At 39.1% G+C, this 27378-nt stretch overlaps 1 protein-coding gene across 1 annotated transcript in view; it reads left to right on the forward strand.

Moving 5' to 3' along the window:
* Positions 1-27112, forward strand: part of ALDH1A1 (aldehyde dehydrogenase 1 family member A1) — a 47820-nt gene extending 20708 nt beyond the window's left edge. The window contains exons 4-13 of the mRNA XM_054031975.1: positions 3049-3178; positions 4324-4385; positions 5669-5797; positions 8741-8854; positions 12921-13023; positions 13737-13921; positions 19775-19939; positions 21527-21684; positions 23263-23337; positions 26501-27112. Coding sequence (XP_053887950.1) covers positions 3049-3178; positions 4324-4385; positions 5669-5797; positions 8741-8854; positions 12921-13023; positions 13737-13921; positions 19775-19939; positions 21527-21684; positions 23263-23337; positions 26501-26573 — 1194 coding nt within the window. The 3' untranslated portion in view covers positions 26574-27112. The remainder of the gene's footprint in view (positions 1-3048; positions 3179-4323; positions 4386-5668; positions 5798-8740; positions 8855-12920; positions 13024-13736; positions 13922-19774; positions 19940-21526; positions 21685-23262; positions 23338-26500) is intronic.
* Positions 27113-27378: the final 266 nt, after the last annotated feature.

Raw genomic sequence — 27378 nt, forward strand, 5'->3', positions numbered from 1 at the left:
ATCATTCTTATGGCTCTTCTCTGAACCCTTTCCACCAATATCCTTCTTGAATGGTGGACACCGGAGCTGGACACAGTATTCCAAGAGAAATTGTACCAGTCCCAAATATAGAAGCAAGAGAACCTCTATACTCCTACTCAGAATTCCCCTGTTTATGCATTAGCCCTTTTGGTCACAGCATTGCACTGTCAGCTCATGTCGAGCTGATTATAAACCATGACCCTCAAATCTTTTTCGGAGTCACTGCTATCCTGGATAAAGTTCCCCCATCCCGTAGGCATAGCCTACATTCTTTGTTCCAGGTTGTATACATTTATATTTATCCATATTAAAAACACATACTGTTTGCTTGTTCCCAATTTACCAAGCCATCCAGATCACTCTGTATCAGTGACCTGTCCCCTTCATTATTTACTACTCCCCCAATTTTTGTGTCATCAGCAAACTTCATCAATTATAATTTTACGTTTCTTCATAAACATTGATAAAAATGTGAAATAATGTAAGGCCAAGAACCAATCCCTGCAGTACTCCTCTAGAAACACATCCGTTTGATGATGATTCCCTGTTTACAATTATATTCTGTGACCTATCAGTTAGTCACCTTTTAATCCCTTTAATGTGTGCCGTGTTAATTTTATATTCAAGTTTTTTAATCAAAATGTTGTGTGGTATCACGTCAAATGCCTTACAAGTCTATTACATCAACACTATTACCTTCATACACCAAATTTATTATCTCATAAAGAAAATCAAGTCAGTTTGACTGGATTTATTTTCCATAAATCCATGTTGATTGGCATTAATTATTTTTTATTAGTCAAGTCCTCTGTCAGACACTCCATTACATTGCCTGGGATTGATGTCAGAGTGACAGGTCTATAATTACCAGGTCTTCCTGTTTATCTTTTTTAAATATTGGTACATTAGTTTTCTCCCAATCTTCTGGAACTTCCAGTGTTCCAAATCTTATTGAAAATCATCATTAACAGTCCAGCAAGATCAGCCAGCTCTTTTAAAACTTTTGGATGTAAGTTATCTGGACTTGCTGATTTAAAAATGTGAAACTTTAGTAGCTCCTGTTTAACATCCTCCTGAGATACTAGTGGAATGGAAAGAGTGTCAGCATCATATGATATGCGTACATGATCTGGTTCTTCTGCTCCCCCCCCCCACCCCCAAATACAGAACAAAAATATTTATTGAACAAGTCTGCCTTTTCTGCATCATTATTATTGAATGCAGTGCCTTCCAGACCTCATCAACAATAGTTTGAGACTTTTCCCTTCCCAAAGCTGAACCAATTTGGATAGACTTAGAACACCCCTGCAAACACCATTGATCAAAACTTAAGGAGAATTCAAAGGTTTTTTGTTTTGTTTTGATTTTAGTTCATTTCATTTAAAAAAAATTTTTTTTGCATGAGTTTGCACATCTGGCCAGGACCAAAAGCATAAATGCTGAAACTCCGATACAGTACATGAGGATTTTTTGGGATTTCTGGCCTAACTGGGAGCAGGAAATACTAGGTGCTTCTCCTACTGATGATCCCCACAAGAGCCTTCACACAGTTTAAGACCCCTGGTATCCTCGTGCATAGGGAGACATGAGAAAAACTGTTCTAACAATATTTCAGTCTCCAAGAGGTTTCTGAGTAGTTTGCTTAATCTTCAGCTTAGTTCTGGATGAACATGTACACCTTTGGTTGCTTAGTGAAACATCCCAACCTTTAGAGGTTTAACTCAAACTTCCATGATCTGTGTCTCAGCCTGGGAATCTGCCTTATTAGCAATAGGTGTTTCTGTGAGATTGCTTGTACATTCTGGGGCCATTTAGGTCAGAAATCTCAAAAAGCAGTAAGTGTACAGCTGGATGAATGTGAAAAACACAAATCAACAATGTTTTAAAAGTTCAGTTCTGATTTATTTTGAACTATGGGCAAATGTTCAGGTCCATTCTTAATTTATGTTAACCTACTTTCCAACCCTAATTTTAACTGTTTATTTTTTCTATAACAACATCTTTGCTATTCTGAAAAGTTTTAGTAAAATGAAGTCAAAATATAGTGGAATGTGGGATTTCTTTAATATTAACTCTTGGGCTGGAGTACTGACAGAAGTGGGCATCCATGATCAAGGGGAAAATTACAGATTTGGAATCAGTAACTTGTCACTCTGAGAGTTAATGTTTTGGATGGTATTTGCCAGGGGTGGAGGGAGGGCTTGAGTGTGGAAACCAAGTTAGAGGATTTTATTCATTCATTTACCACTATGTAGCTAGCCAATAAAAGACAATCCATTGTTTAGGAGGTGTTTATTTTTCCATACTGAAATGCTCTCCATCAAAGGCTCCTCATGTGTACAGGGCTCTCATATGCAGACTGGGAGACTTTGGTTTGGTTTTGGATGCCATTCTGCCCTGGGAGCCCTCCACAGTAGAACCCTGCTCATATTATTTGCAGATTATTCACTCTTTCATTGAGGGTCCATAGAAGGTCTCCCACAATACTGAAGAACCACAGTATCCTAGTGCAATGACACCTGAGTGGTGTTGTCATTGCTGGGAGATTCTGCATTCCTTGGACATCATTGAGAAGGATTAACCAGCTCTGAATAAGCTGGTGCAGAGAGTGCAGACTGAGAAGGCCCACTGGCTCAGTATTTATGGATCCATTCATATCATCTGAGCCAGGAGCTTCCGGTTGTAGCTCTTTTTACATATCAGTAGCATACTCAGTCTAAACTAGAGCAGCTTCACTTACTCAGCTAACAGAAATCTGTTTTTTTTCCCCCAGAACCTGCGTCATTTAAAATGCACCACTATCAAATTATCTGCATAAATCACTGAAAGTAAAGCCCTAGGGAAACGTCTCGTTTGCAGATTTCCAAATTGATTTTTCAGTGGCTCTGCTTCCTTCAGAAAGTGATTTGCCTTCTAGAAAGTGAATATACCAGAGCTGCAAATCTATAATTTGGGCAGCCAATAACAAGTGATAGATATAAAAAGTAACTGCCATTATTAATACATGGCTGATATGTTTTCTTCTAGACATTGGAAGCCATTGATGGTGGAAAACTTTTTTCCAATGCCTACTTAATGGATTTAGGAGCCTGCCTTAGAACTTTACACTACTGTGCAGGCTGGGCTGATAAAGTTCAAGGTCGTACCATTCCAATGGGTGAGTCGTTTTAAGAGACTTTTCAAGTCAGAACTGATATGAGTGTGCTGTGCCTTTGAACTGCCTCCTGCTAAAAATTCTGTAATGTGGAAAAATATCTTGCCTTGGGAAAGATTTCAGACAAACATTAATATGGGTTGGTTAAGCCTTATCAGATGCCTCTTTTTACACATTTGGCACAGTTAACATAACTTACTTATTTACATTTTTGGTATTTATTCAACTAAATAATATGAATTATTTACTAGAGAATTATTAGGTTCTACATGTGAAAGTAAATATGAAGAGTTTTTTTAAATGGACAATATTAGTGGTAGAGGTTACACATAACAGTGTAACAGTATTGGAAACCAGATGTTAAGAAAGGACTTTGGCTCAATAAAGACTAAGACCTGGGCCAGAAGAAAGTGAGGTGCCCTACTATTCTTTGATTCCATTATTTGAGGGTGGATGAGGAAGAATCTGACTGGAAGAAGGGAAGGGAAGAAATTCACCTGATTTAGCTCAAAGCCCATTCTGTTGTCCCTTCCATTGATCAACTCTAAGGAATTTGGCTGCCCAGCTTTCTCTCTAAGAAAGATAGATTTGTGATGAAGGAGGAATTAGGGAAAACTAGAGTGACAAATACTTCAAACTTCAGAGATTTTTGCATCACACAGACCTCTATACTAGGCTTACTGGAACACGTTTATTTGAAACCAAGAGGATTTTATACTTAATAGATTTCACACCAGCTAAAATCTAATATTAAAAAATGTCTGATAAGCACCTAGGATTGTGAGTAGCTTTTTTTTAAAAAACACTTTCAAAAAAAGGGGGGGGGAGGGGAGAAGAAGGAATTAAAAATGCTGAGTGGGTGTGCTTTACACACCGCGTCAGGAGGCCTACCCACCACACAGACAGAAGCAGAGCTGCCACTAGGAAAAAATCAGCCAGGCTGGGCAGACTCAAACACTGAGGCATGTAGGGAAGGTCCAGATTGAATCCAGATGTATTTTTTTGTTGCATACTTAAATTTTGAAAATATCGTTTATAAGTACAAGAGTATGTAGCTATGTTTGGTAACTAAGTTTATCTTCTTTATACTTGAGCTGTTTCTCACAAAAGCTTTTGTCTGACTGTAGTCTTTTTTTCCTCTTGTTTAGATGGAAACTTTTTCACATTTACGAGACATGAGCCCATTGGTGTGTGTGGCCAAATTATTCCTGTGAGTTGGAACCTTTACATTAAAAAAAATGTTTTTTATTTAAAAGGAGTTGCTTTCAAATTTATCTCTGCACGAATGAATGTATGGATCTTTAACCATCAGAACCTTCCTTCTCAGGCCAGACTGCTTCTGGACCTGACCCTGAGAGGAGCTGTGCTAAAATCAGAAGGTGTTTGACATATGAAGGGTAAACCCCTCACAAAATACAGCACGGTTTAAAATATGTACAGTCTAGAATGTAAAATAAATTCTTTCCCTACTGTAGTGCCTAGGAGTCTTAGTCATGGACAAAGACCCACTGGGCTAGGTGCTGTACAAACACAGAACAAAAAGATGGTCCCTGTCCTCAAAGAGCTTACAATCTAAGTATGAGACAAGAAATAACAGATGGATACAGGCAGACAAGGAGTAAGCAAAACAATCTGCATTATCTCTTATAATAAGTTGTAAATCTCCAAGTACCTTTTGGTGTATTCACTGGCCACTTCACCCCTCACAGATCTTCAGAGGTGGCCAGTTGGCACATTGTACCCTGCTCTGTCCCTAGCTGCAGGCACAGAGACCCACTGCCTCCTGCCTGCATGAAGTATTTTCAAAAGAACAGACAGCTGGCCCACCTTGCCCCAGTTACATAGTCTGCAGCAGCTTGACCAGGAGATGTTTCTCCAGTGCTGTGTGGATGATTTAAAGACCCTTTATGTACCCCATGATGTTCATTCCCTATGATAGCAGTACATACCAACCCTAGTAGAAGGTAAACCTTTTCAAATACCAGCTACAGCAGGTTGTGGGGTGGAGGAACAGGCTGTTAGTGATCCTGAAGCTATTTCCTGTTGATTGTGAGACAACAAACCAATCAGTTGACTCTCCGGAGATGCACAGCAAGGGGAGCAAGCCAACCAGCCGCTCCTTGAAGACTCCTGAGAATGAGAGAACCAATCAACCATTCACCAAAGCCATGCGGAGGTGAGAGGTTGCAACTTACAACCCCATCCCCTTCAATAGGCCAATTCTGGTGAGATATTAGAGAGAGAAGGTGATGGCAAGATTCACCAGTTTCATCACTAAACTAGCAACTTTTGTCATGCTTCGCTTGAGTTGCATTAGATATTTTCAGCCTCGTCTGATCTCTAACTGCCAGTTTGAGTGCACTGAAATCGCATAAACCCAAATCAGTGGGTTTTGCACAGCCTATGTGACAGTTCGTGCTTCTATTGAAGGGAAAGCAAATGCAATACAATGTTGTATTAGAAATAGGATACATCTTCTCATCTGTCTTTTAGTGGAACTTCCCTTTGCTTATGTTTGTCTGGAAGATCGCTCCTGCCCTTTGTTGTGGAAACACAGTGGTCATCAAACCAGCAGAAGAAACTCCACTGTCTGCTATTTACATGGGATCTTTAATTAAAGAGGTAAGTTTGCCACAGCAAACTATTACACTTTTCGAAAAGGCCAGTACAGTAGTAAGAACTAGTTTGCACTGTGCCAAAATAGAAAATAGCATATCTAGCCTTGTACTATGGAATTTACTGCAAACCACTGAAGCAAATGAAGGGTGAAAAGCTTACATATTTTACAATCTATCCTACTGAAAAAAAATCCCATCACATTAACAATCTAGTAAACTAAATTTCTTGGCAAATGACTGTTTTATAAAAGCATCATACCTTTCAAAGTTCAAAGCAAACAAGAAGCTTTTGGAGATGACTGTGATTAGTTTATCATCATGGTTATCTTAGTAACAAATCTGTGTGGGTGATTTTACGGAACACATATTTTGTTCACCTGGGTTTATGATTAATGAGGATAAAATTAAACTGCTTGACTGCTGCCAAACTTCATGTACAATATGTCCAGGTATAATACACCTCCTGTGCTTCTGAATGTCTCAAGTATAATACTCCTTAACATTCCATTGGTTTCAAAGTAATGTTACTGGGTGTCACCAAGCATAGAAGCGACGCCAGAGAAGAGTGTTGAAATGGTTAAACTGCCTCTCGTTACGGTCAATAAAACAAACTAAAAACTTTATCTAGATGTGATTACTGCCACCAAGGTCAATAATCACCAGGTCAGTAACTTCCCCAAGTACTACCAGCCTGACTCAGCACATTTTAGTGTTCTGCCTCATAACAATGACTCATCACAAATACAGCCCATAGTACGTTTAGGGCAAACATAAAAATATGATGAAGTGGACGAGATTCACAAAAAAGCCAAATGTTGCTCATAGTGAGTCACATAGGAAAACTTTACTAGAAAATACAATTTGGGGGAATTGCTTTTACTGCTCAAAGTATTCCATCTGTTCATTTTAAACAGCTAAAATAAAGATGATGGCTCCATTGAAAAGCAATATAAAAGAGAAATTAACTTAGTTCTACCCTGACCTTGATGAAGTACCATCTCTCTCTAAATATAAGATTAACATTCCTGCAATAAGGAGTCGACTGTATTCAAAATCTCAGTGCTGTTGTTCAACAGAGTATAACTGATATAATACTATGGCACTTTTATATAGAAAGGAGTAGAATTACTTTTTTAATTTTAAAAAAATCAAGTTTTATCATTTTTCATTTTGTTTCTGTTTTCTTTATCCAAATTTCACCTGTTGAAAGCTCAGTTTGAGTATATCCGGATTGAATATTTTTGATGGATGCTCCGATATAAGTTATAGGGCACTAAAATGTGCAAATTCTTATCAAAGTTTGTCAAATTGTTTCTGAGTCCAAATTTGTGAACCAAAATTCATCGCAGCTCTGCTTTTGCATCTGAATCACCTATTGAAATCTGAGCTTAGTAGTAGTGGCAAAAAGTTGTTACTCTGATAGCTGCTTTATGTGAAACCAATTGGTGATCCTCATTGGCAGTCTCATTATGGAGATGAGTGAGGGAATCGATTTTTAGACCCTACACTCTCATTTTCCCCCCCTAACGGTGGTCCTTTTAGGTTAGGGACAAAACACAGCTAAGGCAGCATGGAGAAGATTTTATTGTTGCAGACCCATTCTGTGGCTAAACAGAGGACTTCAGTTGCCAATGACGTCAATCTGGAACCTTTAATGAGCACTTAAAAAGACTAAGTTTAAAAAGAAATTAAAAAAACTGCTTATATATGTTATTATATTACATTTGATATTATAATTTAACATGTATATTGTAGTAGGGCCTAGAAGCTAACTAGGGTCAGGGTGCTATTATGTTAGGGAATATGAAATAACTTTTAAAAAATATATACAATATGTGTATGAGTCTCAGCTATGTGGTATTCTTAATTAAACATGTCTGTCTGGGAGTTATATTTCACTATTAAGTGCCTCAAAGGCTTCTTATTTCAAAGTCCCAGTTCTACTCTAAAAAGGGACTCTGTTAAAGTGATAACACGAGGGATCCATGTTTATTACCTTCAGTGATTCCATGCCACATTTGTTTCATGTAAAGTAAAACAATCTTCTGCTAACTGCCAGCCCTGCAGACCCATTCTATGAAATTGAGACCCACCTTAACTATATTTACCATACACCTCAGCTGGGTCTAAATTAGGAGTGAGGATTCATGAGCAGGAAGGGAACCCAACTTGATTCTCAGACCCTAGTGGGAGTTTGCTGGGGTGGCAGTTGCGGGGGGGATATATGCTGTTTGTAAACTGAGCAAATTTCATCTGGAGTCACTGAGAGACAATGGGTTTGAGTCAAGCCAAAATTTGTACACCAGGGAGGAGGACAGCATTAAACAGAATGCTTTTAAACGGAGGCTAAACAGCCCATTTCCTAGGTACACCGGACATGCCTCCTCACTAGCCAGATCCACCCACTTTGTATTGGAAAGTTCCTTGCTAGCAGTCCACCACCAAAGACCTACAGCTCAGGTTGTGCCAATGGAAAGAAGCAAGCCATTCTGTGTGGCACACTTCAATGACATTTTTACAGTCACTTTCCAGAGCAGAATCTCACTCTAAATCAGCAGTCAAATGAATGGAATTGCCTTAATGAAGCTGAAAAAGATATTAACCAGTTTTCACGTCATTAAACATTTTCTGATTTGGGGAGGGGCATATTAAATTAATGCTGTTTCATCATTTGACAAAAGCATTGAAATAATGACAGAAAATGAGTCTGCTTTTCCAAAAGAATGTCTGCAATGGTTTGGAGCAAGATACCTAGTCTGCAAGAAAAGCAAAAAAGACAGAACTGTCAAATAGAAAAATATTTGAGTTGGGGCTGAGAATGACTTATTGGGTGGTTGGGGAAAAATTATTGGGGAGCTGTAGAATAGAAACAATTTAATCAGAGTAATAGAAGTGCTGATCCAGTCTTCATCGTTAACTCATAGTTCTGTTGGTTTTTACAATTTAGGCTGGATTTCCACCAGGGGTAGTGAATATTGTGCCAGGTTTTGGACCCACAGCTGGAGCAGCAATTTCTCACCACATGGACATAGATAAAGTGGCTTTCACAGGCTCTACACAGGTATTATTCTGAATGCAAGTAACTATAAACTGGAGTGCTCTTCTCCTCTGATTCTCAGTAATGATTTAGTGTCTAGCTTGCTTTATGTAATTATTTTAACTTTTTCTTTTTTGGCTGCTGTTTTGTTAAACAAAGTCTGTGTAATGATTTGTTAGTTACTGAAAACTTCAAACATATCTAAACGATGTTTGTACTGTAGGAAGGCCTCTTCAAACAAAGGAATCCAATGAGAAACAATTGGTTCTAATTTAGCAGTACTATTTTAAAGCTTCTTTTTTAAAATATTATTCTCATATCTTTTTTGGGAGGTGAGGTTGTCTTAAAAATTTGAAAATGCAACAAATGGAACTTTCTACTATTTAATTTCAACAATGGCATTTTGGTAGGGAAAACCACCTGAAATCTAGGCCCAAATCTTGCAAAGATTTATGCATATGTGTGCGCGTGAGTGATCCTATTACAGTCAATTGGACTGTTCACATGTGTAAAGTCAAACGTATGCATAAGTCTTTACAGGATGGGCCTCTGTTTAAATCAGGGGTTCTCAGACTGGGGGTCATGACTCCTCAGAGGGTTGTGAGGTTATTACATAGGGGGTCATGAGCTGTCAGCCTCCACCCCAAACCCTGCTTCACCTCCAACACGTATAATAGTGTTAAATATAAAAAAAGTGTTTTTAATTTATAAGGGGGGTTGCACACAGAGACTTGCTGTGTGAAAGTGGTCACCAGTACAAAAGTTTGAGAACCACTAGTGTAGATGATCACTAATGCCATAGGCCAGGGGTTGGCAACCTTTCAGAAGTGGTGTGCCGAGTCTTCATTTATTCACTCTAATTTAAAGTTTTGCTTGCCAGTAATACACTTTAACGTTTTTAGAAGGTCTCTTTCTATAAGTCTATAATATATAACTAAGCTACTGTTGTATGTAAAGTAAATAAGGTTTTTAAAATGTTTAAGAAGCTACATTTAAAATTAAATTAAAATGCAGAGCCCCCCGGCCAGGACCCGGGCAGTGTGAATGCCACTGAAAATCGGCTCGCATGCCGCCTTCAGCACGCATGCCATAGGTTGCCTACCCCTGCTTAGGCCTTTACCATGACATAAATGAGTGATGGCATTAATAACTCATATATCAAAGGAAATTTTCTTTGAGAAGAAAAGTGCATTTGATAATGTTTCCATTCAATAATTTAAAGAGGGGTTGCAGATAATTTCCCCAATCCTCACTTTACAAAAAAGCGAGGATCTGAGCTAATAGTTGCCCAGTAAGGGCATTATTTAAAAAAAGAAGAACAGGAGTACTTGTGGCACCTTAGAGACTAACAAATTTATTAGAGCATAAGCTTTTGTGGACTACAGCCCACTTCTTCAGATGCATATAGAATGGAACATATATTGAGGAGATATATATACACACATACAGAGAGCATAAACAGGTGGGAGTTGTCTTACCAACTCTGAGAGGCCAATTAATTAAGAGAAAAAAAAAAAAAACTTTTGAAGTGATAATCAAGCTAGCCGAGTACAGACAGTTTGATAAGAAGTGTGAGAGTACTTACAAGGGGAGATAGAGTCAATGTTTGTAATGGCTCAGCCATTCCCAGTCCTTATTCAAACCGGAGTTGATTGTGTCTAGTTTGCATATCAATTCTAGCTCTGCAGTCTCTCTTTGGAGTCTGTTTTTGAAGTTTTTCTGTTGTAATATAGCCACCCGCAGGTCTGTCACTTGCGCTACATTGATGACATCTTCATCATCTGGACCCATGGAAAAGAAGCCCTTCATCTTTCAGGATAGGTTGTAGATCTCTGATGATGCGCTGGAGAGGTTTTAGTTGGGGGCTGAAGGTGACAGCTAGTGGTGTTCTGTTATTTTCTTTGTTGGGCCTGTCTTGTAGGAGGTGACTTCTGGGTACTCGTCTGGCTCTGTCAATCTGTTTTTTCACTTCAGCAGGTGGGTATTGTAGTTTTAAGAATGCTTGATAGAGATCTTGTAGGTGCTTGTCTCTATCCGAGGGATTGGAGCAAATGCGGTTATATCTTAGAGCTTGGCTGTAGACAATGGATCGTGTGGTGTGTCCTGGATGGAAGCTGGAGGCATGTAGGTAAGTGTAGCGGTCAGTAGGTTTCCGGTATAGGGTGGTATTGATGTGACCATCGCTTATTAGCACAGTAGTGTCCAGGAAATGGACCGCTTGTGTGGATTGATCTAGGCTGAGGTTGATGGTGGGATGGAAATTATTGAAATCATGGTGAAATTCCTCAAGGGCTTCTTTTCCATGGGTCCAGATGATGAAGATGTCATCAATGTAGCGCAAGTGACAGACCTGCGGGTGGCTATATTACAACAGAAAAACTTCAAAAACAGACTCCAAAGAGAGACTGCAGAGCTAGAATTGATATGCAAACTAGACACAATCAACTCCGGTTTGAATAAGGACTGGGAATGGCTGAGCCATTACAAACATTGACTCTATCTCCCCTTGTAAGTACTCTCACACTTCTTATCAAACTGTCTGTACTCGGCTAGCTTGATTATCACTTCAAAAGTTTTTTTTTTTTCTCTTAATTAATTGGCCTCTCAGAGTTGGTAAGACAACTCCCACCTGTTTATGATCTCTGTATGTGTGTATATATATCTCCTCAATATATGTTCCATTCTATATGCATCCGAAGAAGTGGGCTGTAGTCCACGAAAGCTTATGCTCTAATAAATTTGTTAGTCTCTAAGGTGCCACAAGTACTCCTGTTCTTCTTTTTGCGGATACAGACTAACACGGCTGTTACTCTGAAACCTGGCATTATTTAATTATACTGTATTTGTTTTCTGTGGGAGGTTTAAGAACACCAATGTTATAAGAGTGTGCCACACAAGAGTGTGAGTAAGAGACTGAATATACTTATCTATCAAGGGTGTAGCATCCAAAGGTTAACACACCTCTCATATGACAAGGGTCCATATCCACTGATTGCAGTAGCTGCTTTTCCTCCCAGGAATCTCTAGATCTGAGAAGAACCCCCACAGACCTTCCTAATGGAGATCAGTAAGGGGTTGGCAACATAATGCTTCCCATTAGCTGCTAGTTTGCAGCAGGTGGAGCTTCTCCAGAGCTTCTTACAGCTGGCTGGTGCAGGGGAAGTGGAGGAAACCCACAAACCCTGCAGTCATGAGAGACCAGGCCAGGAATCAATGACAATTCCTTCCCTCACAGAGTAACTTAGCAGCAAGAAAGAGCAGCTGTTCCTGGAAGCCGGAAGATCTAGGCACTATCAATTCCCACAAATTATCCAGCTGCAACGAAAGCCAACAGGACTCTACCGACTCTATCCCTCACACTGAAGCTGGCATCGCCACCCCACCTTCTCCAGTCCAGTTTGCAGGGGAGTCCCCTTAATAATGCAATAGGTGGAGGGGAAACAGAATGGTGTCATGGGCTGTGTCTGCCCTTCCCATATTCTCTAGTCCCCTCTGGGCCTCCTTACCTCATCCCACTGAAGAGGTAGAAGTTGGACCAGGAAAGAGTGGCCTGTGCAGACAGATCTCCCCTCTCCACAGCTCCCCTCCCACATATGGTGTTTCAAAAGTCTTTCCCACTGCCTGGAGTAGAGGAAGGCTGCTTGAATGGGAGAAGGTGGGAGATCAGATCCCTGGTGCCCTGTGACTGCAACTTTTCCTGCCCCCTATCTCAGAATGCCTGTGTTACAGAGGTGAGGGTGATGTTAGTGCTCAGTGCTGCTCCAAGACAGGCACATGATTGGTGAGGGAGGTGCTGTGTCCACGTGAGGGAGCCACAGAATAACCCTTCACAGATGCATTCATTAGTGGGACCTGGGCTTATCTCTGGTTTGAGGATGGGGGAATTCCTGGGGGACATAAAACTCAGGGACCCATCCCACCATCTGATCCCCCCAAAATGTTTTTTTAATGATTCTCCTATTGGACAGTTACTAACCCAACCTTCACTTTTTGGGGAAAGTGAGAGCTGGGGATGGAACAACACTTTTAAGTTTTATGGGTTTTGTTATGAAAATGTTTAGATGAAATTCTCTTTTGTGCTACATTTTAGGTTGGCAAACTGATCACAGAAGCTGCTGGAAAGAGTAATCTGAAGAGGGTTACATTGGAACTTGGAGGGAAAAGTCCTAATATCATATTTGCGGATGCAGATTGTTAGTAGTTCTATTTATCTTTTTTCCTGTTACAGCTACCTTCCTCTTTTGCTTCTTGGTCTTAGACAATGTATCCAAATCCCTTTTGTTTTATTTCTTTTCTATGTGTACCACATTTTGCATTTGTCCAATACCCGTGTGGGATCCTTCATTCTTTTCTAGTCATGCCTCAGGACCTTTAACTTAATTTTCACTTAAAAATTGGAAAAAAGGATCTTGATCTGACATTCATGGAAGGACAGAACTTCTGTCAGTGTGTCAGCCCTTAGTAACGTGTGATAGTATCAGCTTTGGTTACAAAACTAGCTTCTGTTGTGAGATATAAATCCATGAGATTCTGGACCAATGGCAAGAGTGCTGCTAACTCAGGCAGATGGATAGCTGAAAGTTGATCATTTTCAGCTACCACAAATGAATGCTCCTTTTGGCACTGTTGACCCAGCATCATGAGAAAATGTGGAATGAAAATTCTGTACCATGTACTCAAAGGTGCACTTGTCTAAGTGTATCATATTTAGATGTCTTTTGAATAGTAGCATTGGATACATGTAAGCAGGTGATCATCTGTGCCTTAAAAAACCACCTAGTGGAAAGTTTTACAAATGAGGTGGCATGACAAAGGGAGGCAAGGCAGAATGTTCTGAGCATTCAAAACCAGTATATGTAGAGACGGTAAAGAAATGAGACTTGATTAAATATTCATTTCATTGCAGTGGACAATGCTGTGGAATCTGCACACATTGGTCTGTTCTACCATCAGGGTCAATGCTGCATAGCAGGCTCTAGGATTTTTGTGGAAGAGCCTATTTATGAAGAGTTTGTCCGCAGGAGCGTTGAGCGAGCTAAGAAAATTATCCTTGGTGATCCTCTGTCTTGTAATGCAAATCACGGTCCCCAGGTAAGGTATACTTCTCTAACTTTTTATGGTCCTGTAATGCTATGGCAAAGAGGCACTGGGATGAGGTGTACTCCCCACACTGGCCCTGAGAGGGTCTATTAGGGCCAATTAACCTATAGGCAGCACCTGGAGGAGCAGCCAGGGAGCAGGGAGTGATTAATCAGCTATGAGGCTCAACTGGATAGGAACAGGAGGGACCTGTATAAAGCCAGGTAGTTGGCAACAGAAGGAGGCTGTAGGGAAGTAGGCTGCAGTCACTCCTTCGGAAGAACAGAGGTGTGTTAGGACTATCGAGAATAGTCCACAGTTATTCCCTGGGAGGAGTGTTGGGAGTCTGGCAAACCCAAAGAGCGGGGAAGCCAGGAAGATAGAAGAAGGCTCAGAGGAAAAGCAGCAAGGAACAGGAGTGTAGACCTTGGCTGCTGTTTAGAGGGTCCCTGCGCTGGAACCCCGAGGAGAGAGTGAGCCCGGTTTCCCCTACCAGCCACTGGGGACATGACACAGGCCAGGCAGAGGACAGTGGACTGCCTGGGACAATTTGTTCTGGAAAGTCTTTGTTTCACCCTTCCACCCTGCCCCGGAAGGGGAAACACTCATAGTGACCTGGCTGGAGGGCTGGGTCACAAAGAGGAGACTGTGGTTCCTGGAGTGAGTGGGCCTCTGTGACAGGCACCACACTTTAAAATATATTCTATTATTAATTACTGTGATGGGTTGGATCACAGAAACCCCCTTGGGACTGCCAACCGATGTGCTGAGACTACCTCTAAGCCTATTTTCCCTCGCAGCTTGGGACTTCAGTGCTCTGCCTGGTTTGAGACAGACACGCTAGCCTGCTACAAACCCAGACCCAGGTCTGAACGACGTCTCCCAAAAGCTGCAGGCTTAACTGAAAACAGCTTAAGAAGTGTTCCTGTCTCTAGCATTCAGATGCCCAGCTCCCAATGGGGTTGAAACCCCAAATAAATCTGTTTTACACTGTATAAAGCTTATACAGGGTAAACTCCTAAATTGTTCGCCCTCTATAACACTGGTAGAGAGATATGAACAGTTCCGCCCCCCCACCAGGTACACAAGTACACAGCCAATATTCATAACTTCGAATACAAAAATGATACATGCATACAAATAGGATGAATATATTCAGTAGATCATAACTTGCAGAGATATGTTACATGGCATATGTAGCATAAAACATATTCCAATGATGTCATATTTACATTCATAAGCATATTTCCATAAAGCGTTATGGGGTGCAACATCACAAATTAGAGTCCTGGAGAGGATTACATACCAGGAGACCGGCATTTTATGCCTTACTATCTTTAAGTAAAGGTTCTTGGGCAACATACTTCACCTCCTTGTCTCAGTTCCCTCTTCTATAGAATAGGGATAATACTATAATACCTACCCACCCCATAAAGTGCTTTGAGAAAACTCAGATGAAGGCCATTGTAGAAGTTCAAATTATTATTACCCATCTATACTAATCAGAGACCTCTAACAATAATATATTTAAGTATTACCACTGTATTATAAGTGAACAGCTGTGCAGAAGTCAGTTACTGATATTTTCCCCACTCCTCCAAGGCTCTTGTGCTTCCAGTTCTGCTCCCAAACTATTGCAAATTTTAAACACATTGTATCACAATTTGGTGGTGACCCATTTTGCTCTGCAGAACCTTAGCCTGTTACATAAATAACCAATTAAGCATATTTTAAAATATAACATTATGCAACTGATAAGGATTCTTTTTAGGTTACTTTATAGAGCTGTTAGATTGTTCCTTGTCTAAAGTCTGACTAAAATGGGAGCAGGCACTGTAGGGTATGTACTGTAAATATACTTTTTTTACTCACTGTGTACCTGCTCCTTATAGAATAAAAGTATCTTCTTAGAGATGATAAAACTAGAGCTGAGCAAAGAAAACTCCCCAAAATTAATGGTTATAAAATGTTCCTCTTCCTGGCAACTGTACTGACACTTGGAATAATCAAAGACATCACAAAAAATGGAAAAATACATCCAAAACCATTCTAGCTGGGGAGTTTGAAAGGTGTATCCTGTTAGTGAAGTAACAACCATATCCTGGGTTGAATAAACACCAAGGAATGTGGTGTTCATAACACTGAACTTCAGGGAATTAAGGTGTGTGTGTGTTTCTTAGTCTAGTGTGTGACTAATACTAAGCTAACATGAAGCCACCCTCATGTTATTGTTGCTGTACTGAGTTTAAAATTAAGTACTCCTGCTTGATATGAAAGAGGAAAACAAACCTACCACAATCAAAAGGACTGGTCAAACTGCTGAAAGGTACATTTCTGAAAAGGTTTAAAAGGAAAATAAAAAAACCTTTTCTTCCCACTCCCACCATGTCCCTTTCTTGCCCTCATTTTCATTCTCAGCTCACCAGCACCCCTTATCTTCCTCCCAGGCCAGCAGAACTTTTATCCCCAGAATCACTATACTATACTATTGCTTACACTGTTTTTCAAAACTGAATTGAAAAAGGGATGATGGACTGGATTCAGCTGGACATGGTGAACAACAGTTACACACATTCAGGACAGTAACTACAGTATTGTTTAGTAATTATTTCAAACCCTTCCCTTTTTTCTGTAAGTCCCTATTTTCGACCTCTTCTCAGTCCAAAAGGCAGCAGCAGTTTGTGATGCAGCCGCTTCTTTCACCTCACCAAGAGCTCCAATTGAAATATTGACATTTTTTGTACTGGAAAGTGAGTTAAAAGTGACGGGTGGGCCAGACCCTGGAGTTGAAAGAGTAGCTGTGCACTTTGGGGGAGGAGGTAGCTTAAAACTCTTACTTTTAGTTCTGCCCATTTCCCTTCTACTCTAGCTGCCTCTCTTCATCCTCTCATGCTGCTTTTATTTTTCTTGTTTCTCCTCCCCCATATCCATTAAATATAATGAGCATGGGATGTGTGTGTTTTGTTCTTTACATTATTGAGGTACCAGGACCAAGATTTTGCAAAGTGCGTGCTTAAAATTTGTAAGTCCATTTTTAGGTACACTAAGAGGTCTAACTTTGAAAAGTTCTGAGCACCCAGCAGCTCCCATATAGGCCACTTATTTTGGTGTCTGAGGGACCCAGTTTGGAAAATCTTGGTTCCACTGGAGATTTGTGTGCAGATGTGATGTCATTAAAAGGACCCAATCAGAATGTAGACAATCGGTGTCTCCAGCTAAACTCTAACATGTAGGAGACACAGGTTCATTTTATTTTAGTTTTTTTAATTGACCTGCTAGAGAAATGTTCCCTCTTTAGCCCAATACCCAGGATTGGCAAGATTGCTATCTGAGATTCTATATGCAAAAGTCTTATCATTTCCAAGAGTGTTATCAAACAACCATGTAAGGCTAAGAATGAGAGCTTTATTCCATAGGGAAGCGGAGCTTCCCAGCTTCTCTTTGAAACTTGTCTCTTATACTGGAAGGGCCTGGTCATGACACTTTCATTTCTATTGTCAATGTTATGACACTTGATGTTATTTTGGGAGGTACTGCACAGTGGTACTCATGGGAGCACACTATATCATCATATATTCATTCATATGTACATGCACATTGACTCACACATTATCATCACTTATTATTATTTGGGTATTACAATAGGGCCCAGAGGCCTCTATCAGATTAAGGCTCCATTGTGCTGGGTGCTGTCCAAACAAATAGTATGAAACAGAGTCTTTCCTGAACAGCTTACAATCTAGTTTACATTATAACTGAAGTCCCCAAAGAGTTAATTTGGAAAGTGGACACAACTGCCAGCTATTTCAATTCAATATTTTCTATTCTTCATGATGTTGCACATATCAAAGATATTTTTCCCATGAGGATAACAGTAACCTTGTATATCTATTGGGTACAATAAGGCAGTTTCTTAAAAGTATAGTGGGTGGCCAAGGTAGGAAAACAGTTAGACTTCAATCCTCTTAAATATTTTCAAGCTTTTCTCATAGCTTTTATTGAACCATTGGGTAGGTTGGAACCTTACAAAATAGACTGAAATGACCCAGGGTTCTCCAAAGCCTTTTAAAAATACTGTTTTATGGGAATGAATGTGATAATACTAGAGCTGATTAAGCTGAAGTGTTTGGCCTCCCGCCTTGTCCTTCTGTTTGCTTAATCAACTCTCCGGTCCCCTTCTCTACTGTGTGGAAAAGGGATGAGGTGCAAAACATCCATGGTGAATTATGATATCAGACCACAAAGAATGAAAAAGAAGAAAAACTGCTTCCCAGATAAACTTTTCTGTGTATACTTTATTAGCTAAAGAGTTTACTTATTACTAAACTAAGTAAGAGTTTACTTAGAAACTCTACCAGTAAGGTTTCAAAACACAACCCTGATAACTGTAAACAATGGTTTTAGCAGTTGACAATTTTAAGAACTGGACAAATCATGTGAGTATTACAGTGAGATTTGGCTTGAAGTCAAATTCTGTAGCAAGAGTTTAGTTGTCACCTCAGCTCTCTAAAGTACTGTACATATCATCTTAAGCAAGAAGATAGAACTCCCTTCCCCCCCTCAGCAAAATGATATAATAATGGGCAAAACTGCACAATAAGAATGCTGATAAATGCTGGGCAAAAGTAAACATAGTGTGCCTAACTGAAATTAATCAATGGGAGTTTTGCCACTAACTTCATTGGGACCAGGATTTCACTTTGAGTGTTGTGCTGTCCAGAGTAAGGACCCTATCTACACTAATGGATAGGGGTAACCATACTCATGGGAGTAGTCTTTCATTGTCTTCATGACTGGGTGTTTGTAGGGCTGAACCCCAAAAACACGCAGAAAAAAAATCACAAAGAAAATGGACAAGATAGGAAGGTTCTCAACCTATAAGAAACAGGTTGTGTTGTTGGTTTTATATTTTGAAACATATACAGAGTTACTTGTCCATTCCTTTCTGTAGGGAAATTTTGTACAATAGAGTGTTTATTTTGCTGCCACAATAATAACTTTCTAACATGGTCCAACTCTATTTTCTGTTATCAACTTTGCCATTTTGTTGGGAATGGCTTGTCTCAGTTGCATTCCCATTGTAAATGCCTGTTCCTTCCACATCTTGCTCGGATGGACCTGCCAAGTTGATATATGCTTGGCGTTGCTTGCATTTGTTTTTGGTGTAACACGATAAACAAACTGCCATTGAAGCTCAATGCCAACAGTTATTCTGTATTCCAGCAACTTCCAGTCATAGAACAAAATTAAATAGTACTGAATTCAAATTCTGCTGTGTTTTCTCCCTCTACTAGTGTTAGTAGAAGAGTGTGACCAATCCAGCAGTTCTTGGGAAGGCTTGCCGGTATATTTGATCCCAAACAATCTCACTGACGTCAGTGGGTGCTAGATCGGGCCCTATATTAGGATTGCAGGATCAGTCTCAGTGATGCCAACTTGCATGGGCCAATAGTAATCCCACAGATTTCAGAGTACAGACAGAAGTCTGCAATTAATGTATTTTATAAAGGAGAATCTTTATTTTTTATGCAATTAGAATATCAGCTTGTTTAGAACATTTAACCCTTTGTACTGTGCTTATATTTCTAATTACTGATATACCGGTATATGTTCTGGATACATTTCTAAGAATGCTGAATTTGTTCATCATGTTAAGTACTCCACACATATACCAGTATATGGGAAAAGCCTGTAAAGTTTTGAGAAGTTAAAGACGAAAAAATTTATGGGGCATGCCAGCTGTTTCATTTCAACATGTAAGGTTTAATGAAGCTACAGCATTGTTAAGGAGCGATTAATGGGTTGGGAAGGGATTGCTATCAGTACATGCTACTTTTATCCCTCCTGCAATATATTTTCATTTAGATTAATGGGGAGCAGTTTCATAAAATCCTCGACCTAATTGAGAGTGGGAAAAAAGAAGGAGCCAAACTGGAATGTGGAGGAGGTCCATGGGGAGACAAAGGTTACTTCATCCAGCCCACGGTTTTCTCTAATGTTACAGATGATATGCGCATCGCCAAAGAAGAGGTAAATAAATTCATGACAGTCTGTACTTTCACACGCAGTTCTCTGCTTAAATGTCTGTACAAAACATCCATTTAAAAGGTCAATTTAGTAGATAAAATTTTTCACAATAAATCTTTCATTTTAGGTTGGTTCCATTTAGTATCTCTTTCTTAGTTACTTACATTCGCTTAGTCAACTCAATGAAATGTGCTGGAAAAGGACAATAATCTGCCTGGCTAAAAAAGGTTCCAGTTAGAGTCTATATGAGACAACAGGTACAGTGGTTGGAATTGTTAGTTACATCACCCTATACTGCCAGAGCTAAGGTAACACATAACAGAGAAAACAAATCTTTCAGGGACAGCTTGTGAACCCTTTGATGAGCAGCTATTTGCTGCAGTAGTCCCATTGACTTCAGTGGAACTATTCTGTTGAGTAGCTGCACCCCCATGGGTTCACAATTTGGCTGTCAGTAAGATTAACTTAAAGGGAATAAAAAAGCCCTGGTGCCTCTAGAATGAATGCTGAGGGTCCAGGCGCAACAGGAGAGTGGTTTAAAATAACCTCTCAGTCAAATAGATTTGAAAGCTGTTTTGGAACGTTTGTTTGTTTGTTTGTTGTCTAGAAGTCAGGTGGGAAATCTCACAGAAATATACTTCCTCACCAGATTTACTGGTTTCCGTTAGAACATCACTCCCACAAGGATAGCCTCTCTGTTATCTGCACTGATCTAGACGAAACCAGGATGGGCAGAGACAATTTAAAAATGTTCAAGTTTAATTTACAATTTTGAACCTCAGAGGTTGACTTTCAATTTTAATTGGGAGGCGGGGGGGGAGGGGATGTTCAGGTGGCTGCTTCTTTTATCCAAACCAATTCATATACCCTTACTTGCAAAATTAGGACTAGATGCTGCTGCTAGTAAAATCATGCACAAATCTCCCATTCATTTCAGTGGGAGCAAGACTGAGCCTATGTAGTACTAGTCTCCTATCCCTAGTTACAGAAGTACTAACTAGTGCAGCATTGCAATTTCTGGCTGAGAACACAGAGCTGAATTAATTGCCCAATAACAGAAGAAGAGCTGAGTCTAATGGAATATTTTCCTGTATAATAGTTAACACCCAGAAGGAGAGTAGAATTAGTTATTTTACTTGGCTTCCTTGTTTAGTTGTGCAGGCACTTGTGGAGATAAAATGCTAATAAAAGGTTTATGAGAGGAAAAGCTGAATGTCTTTTTCAATTTTAAAAATGGAGTTGACAAAAAAATAAGTAATTTAAGAGTTCACTGGAACACTGAACAGATCTGGTAACATTCTGTAACTTCATGTTAGATGATCTTCTGTTTCTCTTTAATTATTTTCATGTTTACAATCATCTTACTTTAATTAATTGTAGACTCCATATTATTCTAACTTCACTTGCACTTAGGATAGTACTGAACATTTAGTTATCATGCCCTAAAGTCTATTTTCTTGATTTGACTAATAACATAGGAATAAGACTCATCTGACAGAAATAAATACTTTTGAAATAAATTATTTCAAACAGTAAACCATGCTGAAGTTTTCACAGATTTTAACTTTTTTTTTTCCGGATGTGAAATAGATTTTTGGGCCAGTGCAGCAAATCATGAAGTTTAAAACTGTAGATGAAGTGATCAAGAGGGCAAACAATACTCAGTATGGATTAGCAGCAGCAGTTTTTACCAAAGACCTTGATAAAGCATTGACATTTGCAACTGCTCTTCAGGCTGGAACAGTATGGTATGTAACAATGATTTAATTATCCCTCATTGATAATATTTATAAAGTAGCCTATGCTGAAATAGTAGGCCATTTCAACAACACTTTATTGCGTGACTTACTATATATGTTTTTCTTCTAAACCTTTCTGAACTCTAGGGAGGCAGATTCCATCCCCTGGCCCTCCAATACCTCATTTGTTATTAGGTAGTATTTCTCATGAATCTGCCCGTTAGAAAGTCCAGGTGACTTGATGGACTCTTCATACACAATACTGTGGTAGCACAATATGAACTTAACCGAGAGTCCTGTGGCACCTTTAAGACTAACAGATGTATTGGAGCATAAGCTTTCATGGGTGAATACCCACTTCATCAGATGCATGTCAAACTCAGTTCATAAAACTCAGTTTCCCACGTTACCTTAAAAAGCCCATTTTCTTAAAATGCTTCAGACATCAACGTTGGTGGAGTGGCACCCTGGGGATGAGCTGAATGGAGAGAAAGACTCAAATAATTAATGCAGTTCTCCCCATTGAGAGTTGCCCTGGTGCACCAGTAAAGTGGCACATGGTAGTGAAAGGGGTAGACAGATTTTTCAAGGACCCAAAGCTTGGCCTTATTTTGTGTTAGATCTTAAACACCACACAATTAGCACCAGTCCCCTGTCCACTAAGATTTGTATTCTTTTGTGAATAATGTATGGTTACTGGTAAACCAAACAAATGCACCTTCTTACAAAAGTAATTTTAGGGTTTTGATTCAAGAGTAAGTATTTTTCTTTAGATTATTTAAAATTGTATAAACCCTTTAGCGAGAGAGACAGTGTGGCACATCCCAGTAGTCAATAACCAAAAACATTTAAAGAGACTAATTTAAATAAAAATATTTTCTTGTCTCAAATAAATGTTGTTCTCCGTGGAAATCTCTGTTTTCTTCCTAATCCTCACTTGCCAATGTTGAAGTCAGTGGGACCTGGCAGTGAAAGAGAAGGGAATTAGAAGATGAAGAATCCATCAGTTGAAAATTCTGGAGGACTGAGTCAATTAATCAATTGAACCAGTAGAAGGCTCCCTCTGCCCACACTATTAATTCTGCTAGTTTCCAGCCCTATTAACAATATTTGCCATAGGTAATTACACTTCTACTGAGGTTTCTTGTCCTCAACAGCAAATAATATAGTGTAGTGGAACTGTCATGCAGAATCCAACAGAATATCCTGAGTGAATAGTGAAATGACCCTAGATTTTGTTTCTGAGAACAAATCTGAAAGACACTGACTGTTCCTTGGGCTCTGAAAAATGGTGCCAGAACTTCACAGATTTTCAATAGGGGGAAGATTTGTTATAGTTGTCAGTTACAAATACAAAATCATCATTATCCCTTGAAGACCCTAAATTTGTAGTACAAATCCAATATCTACTACTGCAAATGCAAGTATTACTGTTTCACTGAATTATGAACGACATACCTGGTAAGTATATTTAAGATCTTCAGCTGGTGGAAATCACCATAGCTCTACTGAAACCAAAGGCACTATACTGATGTTCACCAGCTGAGAATCTGGCCCATGATGTGTAAAGTCATCTTTCTTTTTCAGGGTTAACTGCTATGGTGCAGCATCTGCTCAGTGTCCTTTTGGAGGATTTAAAATGTCAGGAAATGGACGAGAACTGTAAGTAATGCTTCAGATCTGTAAACTAGGGTTTAGCTGCATGACATTCCCAGGAATTCTAAAACTCAACTTTGGGGGACCACTTTTACCATTTCTCACTAGAACGCTTTACCTAGTGTCTCTAGTGTCATATATTTCAGCTAAAGTTCAGAGCTTTCCTGTTATTACATATAGCATCAGGCAAATCATTTCATAAATGTCAGTAATTAAATTATTGACACTGTAGCCAGTGTCTCAAAGCATGAGCACTTGTGGTGAGGTATAAGGGCTCACATGTACATGCAAAATTGGTATTTGTGGGTGCAGTTTTCCATTTAGCGTGCACACAGGAATATTTTCATGCAGTTACCTGAATGCTCCTGTATAATTTGTGGATTCCACTTTGGGTGCTCAGTTTTTGAAAATTCAACCCATCCTGCATATTATAACTAGTGAGGCACAAATTTCAAAAGTTTTGGAGGTTCATTTTAGTTTAGATGAACGTTTCCAGGTTTGCAGGTTTATGGCAACATTTTTAAATTGCTTCCCAGTTCCACTTTACTCAAAAGTATCCACAGAAATAGCCTTTCACAGTCTTCCAGTCCTTCTACCTCTGGTTTTGACCCAAACCACAAAGTGGAAAGGTGCATACAAATGAAAAGCGAACCGACTCTTTTGAATCTCTGAAGTTTGGTTCATATTCCTTTTGGATCACTTGTTGGTTTATCTGAGACAGCTCACTCATTCCCACTTGTAATATTAGCAAATGTGATGAGTCATGTAATGAGTAATATCATGAAACACCTGACATCATGTAAGCCTGTGGCATTAAATAGCATTATGCCTTCTGATTTTCAGAACATACATTGAGAGCAGCCATTTGCAAGTTTCTAAAGAACACCAATATATCACAGCAGCAATGTTCCATCTACATTAATTTGTTAACTGAAGGGTAAAGCCAAAACAATAAATATTTTCCCTTTCATTAAGTCTCATGATAGATACTTGCATCGAAAAACAGAATTAATTTGATAATAACATATGTACAGGTGTACTGCATCTGAGTTAATGCTCTCGTTCTAGAGATAACGAGAAGGATTTTTCAAAAGCGCTCAGTATTGGCCTCAATCTGCTCCTTTTGGCAAAACTCCCATTAATGTTGAAGGGAACAGCTAGGCACTTTTGAAAATCCCACCCAAAGTGAACAAATGATGATTTAAGCTATTGCTATCAAAGACTGTTTTAAATTTGGTATGTGTCAAATACCTGAGGCAGTCATTTCTGAACCACTGTCTTTAGAAACCACTCTTTTTTCCCCCTTCCAGAAATCAGGAGATACATACAGTTATTAGAGAATGATTTCACCACTGGAAATTGTACAAAAATAATGTAAACACTGGTATTCTCTATAATAAGGGTTTTTAAGGAAGTTGAGCATCTAATTCCCATTAGTGCCTTTGAAAATCTCCTCCCTCATGTTGTGTAGGAGTGCATCATCAAAGTTAATGGAGTGACATAAAAGGACAATGAGGAGGCAACATTTCCATTGGCTTGGGTGTCTAACGTGGGAATCTGAGTCATAAGTAAACCAAACATGAGCGAGAGAGAGAGAGAGAATGAGAATTTATGGAGAAAAGTCATATGGAAAAGAATAAAATTTTATGTTATATTTAGACTCATAGACTTTAGGGTCAGAAGGGACCATTATGATCATCTGGTCTGACCCCCTGCATGCTGCAGGCCACAAAACCGTCCCTACCCTTCCCTTGATTCTGCTGATGAAGTCCCCAATCCTGTGTTTTAGTGACTTCAATTGGCAGAGAACCCTCATGCTAGCGATCCCTGCCCCATGCTGCGGAGGAAGGCGAAAAACCTCCAGGGCCTCAGCCAATCTACCCCGGAGGAAAATTCCTTCCCGACCCCAAATATGGCGATCAGCAAGACCCCGAGCATGTAGGCAAGAGTCACCAGCCTGACCCTTGTTAGCCATTATACTATTTACCTTCCATAACTCTGTATTCCTCAGCTAATATGTTTTACCATTAAACCATTCCCTCCATAAACTTATCTAACTTAATCTTAAAACCAGACAGGTCCCTTGCCCCCACCGTTTCCCTCGGAAGGTCGTTCCAATAAACCTTCGTCTAATTTCAAGCCTAAACTTCCCCACGGCCAGTTTATATCCATTTCTATACACAACATTTGGCAAAAACATTTTCAAGGAGTGGACACACAAATAAGTAAATGTGTGATAAATAACACAGTGAACAAGAAAGTAAATGTGCCAGGCTATATCTAGAACTAAAGCTAAAAGAAAACTTAGAAGGTAACCATTACAGTGAAGGTTATACAATTTTGCGGTTACAAAGTAAATAAATGAATGCTATGAATGTCCAAGTTGCCTTGTGAAAGTAATCTCAGTAAAGGATTTCTCAGTGTAGGGTCCTGATAGTTGATAAATCTCAGCTTTTCTCATATGAATACTTAATAGTATGGTTATAGGAGCCAAGATATAATTAGATTGTAGCAAGGTCTAGCTTAATATGCTATAAAACAATCAATTATGTCTAGACAGTATGGCATAAAATGTATAACATCTAGGTAACTTGAAATTAAAGCATACAGGTCCATCCTGATTTCACAATGTGAAATTTAAAGGGCCATCATGACAGGTTAAGGGTCAGTCTGATTTAACTTTGTTTCCTGACTTCTGTTGGTTTATGTCAAAGCCTGAACAATATTTAAACATAATGTTGTATACAATTTCTTCGCTAACTAAAAGTTCCCATAATGGTTTAATTATGTGTTTCATTCACCTGAGAATAAGAATCTTAGGAAAATTCAGACAGCTGAGGAAGGCCCTGCAAGGGGACTCTGTAAGCATGCAGGTGTATGTTGTGACAAGTTCCTGATTTGGGGCTCAGAAATGCAGTTTAAAGATGTGCTAAATTGCTTCAGTAACATTGTTTCATACCAAAATGGAAGTCCTTTGACACATTTTTCCTGGAAAGCAATTGCTTTTGTGTTGAAAATAGCATCCAGCAGTAGCCTAGCTATACTGAAAACTTCCAAGGTGACCAAGAAAATGTGGCCAGTTGCACAGTACTATAACAGATCCATTCTGAGACATCACTAATATGATCAGCATTGCAGCGAGTGCTATTGTTGTTTCTCGTTTATCTAGGGGAGAATATGGCATTCACGAATATACAGAAGTTAAGACTGTCACAATCAAAATTCCACAGAAGAATTCATAATGTTGCTTCAGGGCGGAATTTAGCATCTTCAAAATGCTAAGCAAATCTGCAAAGGTTAATTGTGTTGTGAAAATTTTTACATCCCAAATTATTCATTAACTTGCAAATAAGGAATTTGCTTACGTTAACATGATTGAGATTAATGTAGAAACTTTACATGTAATTAACTGAGAAAGGAACATTTTAATGCCTGGAACATAGCGAACAAATTTTGAAATTCTTATTGAGAAAGAACTATTTTTTTCAATGGGAGATATCTGTAGTGCTATGAAAATGTCTTTTTTTCCAATACATACAGCTTGTGCAGTTTGATTTAATGTGCTATTCTAAATATTAGATGGCAAGCTGGCGTTACATTTCAGGACCTTTGCAAAAGCACTTACAAATTACTATCAAATCGATATTCTTCTCTGTCTCTTTGGAAAATCATAGATTTGCTCTGGATACATATCTAAGAATGCTGAATTTGTTTATCATGTTAAGTACTCCACACATGTAATCTGGATGTAAACCTTATTAAAATCTACCTTCAAATCTAATATTGTTTCTTTTACTGACATTTAAAATGGCAGTAGTGTTCACTGAGCACTGTACAGTACACTTTGGATGCTACAGAATAGGCAGTACTCTCAACTAAATGTGCTTAAGTCATTAGAAATATATTAAGTTGGCTCTAGGAAAGCCTAATTCTTTGACAATGTTACTTATAGAAGAAAACTGTAACAAATACATAGGTATACAGAGACCAGGATAATCTGAGTCCAGCATTTAGGGTATGTCTACACTTAAAAGTGGAGGTGCAAAT

This window comes from Malaclemys terrapin, chromosome 6 (genome assembly GCF_027887155.1).
Source record: "Malaclemys terrapin pileata isolate rMalTer1 chromosome 6, rMalTer1.hap1, whole genome shotgun sequence".
Taxonomy (NCBI): domain Eukaryota; kingdom Metazoa; phylum Chordata; order Testudines; family Emydidae; genus Malaclemys; species Malaclemys terrapin.